Source organism: Solanum dulcamara, chromosome 9, assembly GCF_947179165.1.
Source record: "Solanum dulcamara chromosome 9, daSolDulc1.2, whole genome shotgun sequence".
In the NCBI taxonomy this organism is placed as follows: Eukaryota; Viridiplantae; Streptophyta; class Magnoliopsida; order Solanales; family Solanaceae; genus Solanum; species Solanum dulcamara.
The window spans coordinates 15,720,905-15,730,816 of NC_077245.1; the positions used below are offsets into that span (position 1 = coordinate 15,720,905).

The 9,912-nt window shown below is 31.9% G+C and overlaps 1 protein-coding gene across 1 annotated transcript; it reads right to left on the reverse strand.

Annotated features, from left to right (window-relative positions):
• Positions 1–247: 247 nt before the first annotated feature.
• LOC129904044 (magnesium dechelatase SGRL, chloroplastic) lies at positions 248–3,930 on the reverse strand. Its single transcript, XM_055979572.1, has 5 exons — positions 3,624–3,930; positions 2,432–2,608; positions 2,094–2,252; positions 1,113–1,259; positions 248–657 (listed from the first exon to the last, which is right to left on the reverse strand). Exons 1-5 carry the CDS (start codon positions 3,756–3,758, stop codon positions 538–540), a joined length of 738 nt encoding a protein of 245 aa, XP_055835547.1. The 5' UTR covers positions 3,759–3,930; the 3' UTR covers positions 248–537.
• Positions 3,931–9,912: the final 5,982 nt, after the last annotated feature.

The window sequence follows — 9,912 nt, forward strand, 5'->3', positions numbered from 1 at the left end:
GTGCTCTACTAATCTGATGATATCAAGATATTATTCAAAAAAATAAAACGGATAAAAAAGGTAAACTCTTGAGAAAAATATGATTTTGAACTATGCTCAAATGTCACTCTGTTGCTTTAGTATCGGTCTCACTCATAAACGGACATTCAATTTTTGATAAGTGAGATCGATACTAAAGCAACAGAATGAATAAGTCAATCTGAATATGAAGATATTCACAGGCCATGTATGGTATGGAGTAGTAGCATATGGAACAATTGCTGATTGATATGTGAAATGGAAAATAGTCTTTGGTTTTTACAAGAATTGTCAGTCAAGAGCTCATTCGAAAGAATGCAATACATACATATAAAAGAATCTAATGACCTTGCAAACAATTCTCGTCTTTATAAGTCATCAAAATGCAGGACCCCATGACTCTAAAATGTGTTTCAAGAGAGATCCTTCCAAGTGCAAAAAGTCGAATTATTAGGCAGCTCAAGTCGAAACGTCCTAAAACCATGAACTCTTTGCAGTCTTTCACCTTATTATATTAGCTTAGAGAAGGAAGGTGAAAAGAGCTTGGAAGATTGATTTTGCACTTCCCTGGATTTTTGGAGGGTGAAAATCTTCCTTGCTTGACGATAACAAACCATTGATATAATCCCCTTGTCTTCCCTGGAAAACATGAATAAGTTGTATAAAATCTAAAGAATAATTTTGAATACAGTTCTCCATACACTCCCTCGCCCCAATGTTCATTATGATGATCAAAACAACAATTTTTTTTAGTTGACTTCAAGCACAATTCTGTAATCTTTCTTTAATAAGGACTTAACATCTTAAAATTGTACAATAAATCACATATTTTAAAACTTGGAAACAATAAAAACATGTTTAAGAAAACAATGATCATACAAAAGGTTGGTTAGACTCGCAAACTACTACATTTGGCACATAATATGGAAGAAAAGAGGGGGAGGGGGGGGGGGTTCTAACATTCACACATAAATTTTCAATTTTTTTTTGTGTTGAACGATCATAATGACTTCTGATTTATGAAAAAATGATACTTTTAGACAACTCAAAGGTTTCAGGGAGTAACGGATAACATTGTTGTAATTATGTGCTACCTTAGCAGCATCTTTTAGAGGACCCCAGCATTCTACACGATTGTACTTCTTTGAGCTTGAATGGAAATAGACTCTAACAATAGCATTCATTAGTTCTTCATGCTCCTTGAAGAAATCTGAATCCCCATAGAGCACAGCCTCAAGTACCTGATAGTACAAGCAAAATCGTGATACCAACCAAGTAAGCAAACTGTAGGCCAGTTTAGCAGCGAAAACCAAACTTCAGTTCCACAAAGGGATGAAAAGAATTCCTCAATCTCATTGGAATGGCTGCAATACACTGATCTTGTTTAGAAGTTATGCACTAGAACAGTTGAAAGTCGAAAGGAAATTCTAGTAAGAGGATGGCTGTTACAGTTAAGAAATACGAAGACATATTTGGTAAGAAGAGCAGATTCTTGAGCTCATTTAGATAACTGTTAACTTCATGTGATTAGGAGCCAAACATCAATGTGATAATAATTTTCAGTAACGCTATTTGCTGAATTAACTTACCAAAGAAGGTTATTTTTACCAAACCTTGTGCTAAGGCTAATAAGGCATTATCAGAATAATTTTATTATTGAATTTGAGGTAGCTATCCTTTTCTGTTTCAAGGGACTCATAAGTCATATGCACTAGTTAATATTAGAGCAAGCGAAGTGATTCAATACCTACCAAAATAGGACAAGAGTTATACTTTCTAAACAGATATATTATTCTTAATGCTCCTTGCCTTTCAGCGAGAGTTTTAATAACTTGAAAATCATTTTAATGCTTGACAACTGAAATGAGTATCGTCAATGTGACTTGCAGACTTACAGGCTGCAACTTACTGCAGCTATGCAAGTCAAATTTCATATTCTCTAGAAAACATTTTCTAAGTCGAAGCTTTTCTCTTCTTTTTTTCCTTTCTGTAAAAGTATAGTAATTAAATCTTCTAAATTTACAGGTTCCTTCATAAGGCATAGTAAGAGGGGCACAAATGTTTTAAGAACTTACCAATGGCAATTCCTTGGAGAATATATGGTATCTGAACTCGGCAGCCAGCTCTTGTAGGGGATTCGGTCCGCTCACATAACAGTGGACATCAAGAAACAAATTGCCTTTCACTTCTGTCCATTCAGCAACCACATCATCCTTATTATACCACCCCTTTAACTGCCATAGAAAAATTGGTGCAGGGATTGAACTCAAATTACAAATTTCCAAAAAGAAAGTTCAATCTGTGGGAAAATTATTTTCCAGAACTCAGTTAAAATCCATAAAAAGAAGATATAATTCATAGATACAGCTTAAGGATAAACACTTGCCCATCTAAAAGTGCAAAATACCATTACCTGATCGTATTGGATATTATTTGAAATGGTCAATGTCAGATTAGCAGTTAAATCACAATGGGATAATGTATACGTCCTTGGCACGATACTAGAGTATGTATCAACTTCTTCTCCTTTTAACAAGACTTCCAGCTTTGAAGCTTCAAATCTTGCTGGAGGACCCAAGAGCCTGACAGCCTGGATATGAAGACAAAAACGGTATTCATTATTTAAAAAAACAAAAAAGAGCTACATAGATTCGAAAATTAGAAGACAAAATATAACTTCATGAGTTTTTCCACATAGTTGTCATGATGGATCATCTTCATTTGAAATTTGCATCAGGGAAGAGATCTATGATCGCCTTTTTGATCTTTTACTTCACGGACTATCAAGTCGTGTCAGAAATACCGCCTCAGTTGGCACACTCAAAAGTGAAATTTTATAAGGAGAAGAAGGAAGATGATATTGCCTAAACGTGCAGATGAATATAATGAACAACTTGAGACAAAAGGATCTCTAATGATTTTTTTGCCTAGAAGAAATAGTTGCTCAGCCTTTGCTTTGCTTTGAAGCCTATATTCTGCAGGATAGCTACCCAGTTGGAAATTTATTCTACATAAAGCAACTGTGTTTATTAAAAAAAAATGTCATCTTTTTATGATGTTTAACAGAATCCGAATTCATTTGAACTCTGAAGCAGGCTATGCATTGCTTTCAGTAAGTTACACTTACTTCTCGAGCTCAGGGTTCCAGAGACTAATGTATATTCAAACTACTGGACAATGACAAGCCTCTTACACTGCGAATTGTTAATTTGTTACAATGTAACAAAACCAGCACTAAATATATGCCAGAGTCAGCAGATTGATCAATTAGGTAAGTTACTTGCATTTGTTACCATTAGTTTGCTTTCTTTGAATGACACCATTCTAAAATGTACTTATCAAAACAACATCATTCGAAAATCGGACTTTTACTCTGCCAAATTCCCAGCCACGGGGAAAAGGAGGAAACAGTAATATAAGTACAAGTAGTTGAGGTAAAAAGGAGCAATTCCTCCATGTCAATTTTCAAATAGTACATAGGCATTTTCCCCTTTACAAATGTAAATCTACACTAGAAAACAAATGGAATGCACAACCCAATCAACAGAATTTATGACAAAAGGCAGGAAACTCATATTTAGGAAGAAAAGATGAGAAAGAAGAACCTGGAAGACAAGTGTGTTGTAAGGGGGTTTTCTGGCACTAAAAGAAGAAAGGAGAACAGAAGGTGTTGTTGAATGCTTAACTTGACAATTATGAATGTAAAAAGAAGAAGTAAAGCGAGTAGCCATGGACTGCATGACAAATTCATCCTCTCTTCTTCTCTATACTATCTTCTATCCACTTAAACATTTCACAACCATTTATTTTTCTATTTCTTTCTTTCTCTCTCTTTCAACAATCTTAAAATTGTGTCTCTCACCTCTGTGTGTATGCGTTTGTGACACAGAGAGAGACAAAGAGAGAGAATTTGTGGATATGAAAGAGTGGAATTTTGAGACTTCTATTATTTTTTCTAAATATTTTTTTTCCTGAGTAAGGAGGCCCTACAATATCCATGACAGTTAAATGGACCAATAGTGTATCTACATTTGTGTATAACTCTCATCCTTTGACAACACAACATCTTACAAACACAAACATCACATTTTAGTATTCTTGTTCAATGGAATACATTAGTATTGAGGTATATGATTACATTATTTTGTTACCAATATTCAAATTCATGCTCAACCATATGTTTTTATTTTACTCCCTATTTAACTTATCCCACCTTATAAGATACCCTTACGATTTATATAGAAAGTCAAAAAAAAAAAAATTGCCAAACGCTTTCCCAATGTTAGGTATTTTAATTTTGAAGATTTAAATTTAAATATATAATGTAAATCTATTCATTTAAAATTAACTATTACCTCTATTTCATTTGATCTGTTTTAGTTTGACTGAAAATAAATTTAGAAATCAACAAAACTTTTGAATCATGTTATCTTAAATTAAAGATATGTACATATCAAAATTTCTTATAAATCTTATGAATTATATAGTAAAGTAGACTTTTATGTAATAAAATAAAGGAAAAATTTATCAAAACAACAATATTTTAGCATTAAATAGGACTCTATAGCTATAATTTGCTTAATTATGAATAATAACAAAATATTATGAGAGGAGTGAGGAGAGAGGCGAGAGAGAATCTGGGAGAGAGTGTATTTTTTTCGTTGATTTTGAAGAAAAAGAATACAAAAACAAACTGATTTGTATCAAAATGAATACATATTAAGAGAAGAGAGGCAAACGAGATCGAGAGAGACGAGCGAGATTGAGAGAGGCGAGCGAGATCGAGAGAGGGAGGAGAGAGGATTGTATTTTGTATTTATTTTGCATTGTATTCTATATTTATTTTGTATCAATTGTATTCAAAATAAAACAAATTATATTTTGTATTTATTAATTTGCATTGTATTCTATATTTATTTTGTATCAATTGTATTCGAAATACAATGAATACAACTATATTCATCCTCTCTTTGATTGGATACAAATACATTTGACAGATAGGATGAATGCATATTGTATTCGTATGATACAAAAAATACAAAACACAGTTTTTTGAATATAATTGAAATAAAATTCAAAACTATCACCTATATTTATTGAATTCAATTGATACATAATAAATTTGAATGTATTTCTTCTTATTGTCAGGAGAGAGAGAAAGAGGAAGAGAGAGAGGAGAGGGAAAGAAAGAGTGAGAAGAGGCAAGGGAGAGAGGAGAGGGCAAGAGAGAGGGAGGGGAGGTAAGGGAGAGAAGGAAAGTGTTTGATATAATAACAACATATTGCTCTTTTTGATAATATTTTAAAACTATAGCTATTTTTCATAAATAAGTTTCTAATTTTTACTAGTTTGATAATTTTTCCTAGTTTAAAAAAATTATCTAATATAGCTATACTTTGAATTTTATAGCAAATTCCTCAAAGTATATCTTGTTGTTTTTCCTTGCTCTTGTCTTCTCTTTCTCCCTTCACGCTGTTGGAAATTTTACAGAAAATATTTTATCATGAACACTTGTGGGTAATTCTAATAGCTTGAGGCGTGTCAAAGATATTGTCCGTAAGGATATTCACTTGGTGTAGGTGAATGCTGTAACATTCAACAAGCTCTCCTAATATAAACTTAAAACCACAAAAACTAACAAAGTTGATTAAATAAAGAAAACTCAACACACTCATAGAATATCTGAGGAAAAAAGTTTTGCTGTGATGTTTCTCTCACAAAAGGATTATAATATACAAAGGAAAAATTACCTAATTACATTCCTTTATTTATCATATTTTTCATTACTCCCATTCATTTCAAAAAAATTTAAAAATCCCTTTTTTCCAACCGGATACATTAATTCAGTAATTCGGATACATTAATTCAATAATCCGGATACATTAATTCTAATTCATAAATTATCTCTATGTTCAATGTATCATGCTTTAAATGGAACTTGCTGATACATAAAACTCTAATTAATGTATCCAAATTACTGAATTAATGTATCCGGATTACCATGTTTTAAGTAATTTTTGTAAATTGAAAAAGGGTAGAGAAAAATAGTAATTATCCATTTACACTATGTGATTTATGTAAGTTATACATATATAAATATGTACTTATGAATTCAATGTATCACGCTTTAAATGTAACCTGTCGATACATAAAATCATAATTAATGTATCCTGATTACTGAATTAATGTATTCGAATTTCTGAATTAATGTATTCGGATTACCACGTTTTAAAGAAATTTTTGTAAATTGAAAAAGGATAGAGAAAAATGGTAATTAGCCCTTTACACTATGTGATTTATGTAAGTTATACATATATAAATATGTACATATGAATTCAAATTTGACTGAATTTTAAATGTTTAACTATTTGAATAAATAAGAATTAATTTTGGACCTAAAATTTTAAATGTATAACAAGTTTAAGTGATAAGAATCTAAAGGTCAAACTGATCAAATTTATATATTAGATCCACCTTTTCGTAATAATGCACCCACTCTCTCGAAATTCTGGATACATCTTTATAACAAAAGAGTAAAAAGAAAGAGTTTTTTTGGGATTCTTACATAATTATACAAGTGATATAAAAAAATCAATAAAATGACCACACACATATATATAGTGTATCAATATTGTATCTGTATGTATATGTAACTTATTGATATTGTAGTTGCATGTATATGTAATGTATCGATTGTATAAATAGTTATGTGATGTATCAATATTGTATAAATATTATATCACTGTGTATATATGATGTATAACTATGTATTAGAGATGTATATACATTTATAAACACTGTTTCTACAATATTTATACATTACAACATTTCATCTTCATCAACAAGTTGATTTTTTTCCCAATTCAGACCAACTAAAATCTCCTCTAAACAGTATCAAATTTTAAATATAAGCTCCTCTCGATGTTTCAAGTCTTTTGATATATCATTTACTCAAAACGATTTACATTTATGGAAGATCGAATTTTAAAATTTAAGTTTTAAAACTCTTTAATGGCAGATTGCTTCATTCCTTAGAAACTTTTAAAAACAGTAAACATTAGGCCTTAAATAAGACTCCTTAATTAGTTACAGTTTCACTAATTACAATTCACATCTACACTTTGGTTTGCTACACATTTGTATTTTTTCGCAAATTTCAGAGAAAAAAAATACAAAAACAAACCGATTTGTATCAAAATGAATACATATTAGGAGGAGAAAGGCGAGCGAGATCGAGAGAGGGAGGAGAGAAGCGAGCGAGATCAAGAGAGGGAGGAGAGAGGATGAATACATGTTGAATTCATTATATCACGAATACAAAAATACATAATACAAATACATTTGAATATAAGTTTAGTTTTTCAAATATTTCGAATACAATAAATATAAAATATACATCTCTCACCTATATTTGATTGAATACAATTGATACATAATACATTTGACAGAGATGATGAATGCATATTATATTCGCATAAATACACATATAGTTGATATAAAATACAATATAGTTTTTCGTGTACAATTGATAGAAAATACAAATCTCTCACTTATATTTGAGTGAATACAATTAATACATAATACATTAAATGTATTTCTTCTTATTATAGGAGAAAGAGTGGGGGGGGGGGGGGGGAGTGGGAGGAGAGGCAATGAAGAGAGAAATTCGCTATAAAACCAACATATCATGGTTACTGTAATTTTTTAAATTATAGTTATGTTTCATAAATGTCAAAAAGCCCATAAGAAAATTAGACATCATGGAGGCACAACTGAACCATTTCCAGGAATCAGGATACGGGATTACATCATAATTAAGAGAGTAATTAGATTTTGATTATCATTGTTATATTGATACATACAAAAAAGAAATAGATAGCTACAAGGATGATGCAGAAGGTATAGCCGTATAGGTGATCATTGTTTAATTTGGTTTACAGACAAAATAAAAAAAATTATAATTTTTTCTTTTTAAAGAAAAAATATTTACAAACTCCTAGAATAAATCACATGGTTCCCACAAAAATAAAGGCCACAACCCGATATGGTAGACCTTATTAAAAATAAATGGTCTAAAATAATTAGTATTTTAGAAAAATTAGATATAATTAAGTATAATGTTCCCAATTTACTCATAGTAATAATTATTTTTGAAAATGATAACATTTATTGAAGATGTGTAAATTCAAAAATGTGACAAGTTTATCCGGAGGGAGTAACTATAATTAAACTGGTAACGTTTGAACATTTAATAATTTTTTGTGTGAAATGTTTTTAATAGTTGAATGTTTAATTTATAACTCCAGTTAGGCAAATAAGAACATAAATTTAAATAGTTAACATTAAAACTAATCACTTTAATGTTTTCACATTCCACTTGTTCTCAGTGAACAGAAAATTGATCCTTCAGCAAAACAAGATTCGTGCAAAATCAAGAATCTAAGATTACTTTTTTTTAATTGTTTTTATTATATGAACTAAACATTTATTATACAGAAAAAGTCAAAATTACCATCGAACTATTTAAAATAGTTCACATTTATCCTTTATTTATTTTTGGATTAAAACTATCCTTGTCATTTATGTTTTAATCCACAAGTGTCCTTCAAATTTTATCTTTGCCGCTGGACCTGATGTGGTAGTCCACCTAAGCAATCCAACAACAACAACAACATACCCAGTGGAATCCCACAAGTGGGGTCTGGGGAGGGTAGGATGTACGCAGATCTTACTACTACCTCGTGAAGATAGAGAGGTTGTTTCCGAAAGACCCTCGGTTCGAAAGTCACAGTTACAAATATGAGAGAAAAATAATAATATATATAGCATAAAGAAAAAAATAATAATAATAATAAATAAATAAATAAAAAGTAAAAATAGAAATAAAAATAAAATGCAATGCAAAATTTACAAGACAAGAACAATAACTATAGCAAATTACTGCAATAATCAAAGGAAATAGAAACACAACTATACAAGCACGCCTAGAACTGCGACCACCCTAAACCGACACACAGTAAGATACCATTCTATCCTTACTAGCCTTCTACCCTAATTCGCGACCTCCACTCTTTTCTATCTAAAGTCATATCCTCGGTGATATGGAGTACCGCCATATCTTGTCTAATCATTTCTCTCCAATTCTTTTTCGGTCTACCCCTACCCCTCCACATAGCCCCCAATCCAACCGCTCGCACCTCCTAACTGGGGTGTCGACACCTCTCCTCTGCACATGCCCAAACCATCTCAGTCTCGCTTCTCTCATCTTGTCGACCACAGATGCCAATCCCACCTTCTCCCGAATAACCTCATTCCTGATCTTATCACTTCTAGTGTGTCCACACATCCATCTTAGCATCCTCATCTTCGCAACATACATCTTCTGAACATGAGAGTTCTTTACTGGGCATCACTCCACACCATATAACAGCGCTGGTCTAACAACCATTCTGTAGAACTTACTTTTAAGTTTAGGCAGTTCCTTCTTATCACACAAAACTCCAAAGGCTAGCTTCCATTTCAACCATGCTGCCCTAATGCGGTGCTTGACATCATCATCGATGTCCCCACTACTCTGGATGATGGATCCAAGATATTTAAAGATTTCTGTTTGGGGGATAGATTGGGTGGCAAGCCTCATTTCCCTGCTCTCTTTATCCATCACAACACTAAATTTGCACTCCAAGTATTCTGTTTTGGTCCTACTCAATCTGAACCCTTTAGACTCTAGCGTTTGTCTCTAAACTTCCTGCCTATGATTAACCTCGTCTCTAGTCTCATCAATCAAAACTATATTGTCCGCAAATAGCATACACCATGGAACCTCCTCCTGAATAGACTTTGTCAGCTCATCCATCATCAAGGCAAAAAGAAAAGGGCTCAACACCGATCCCT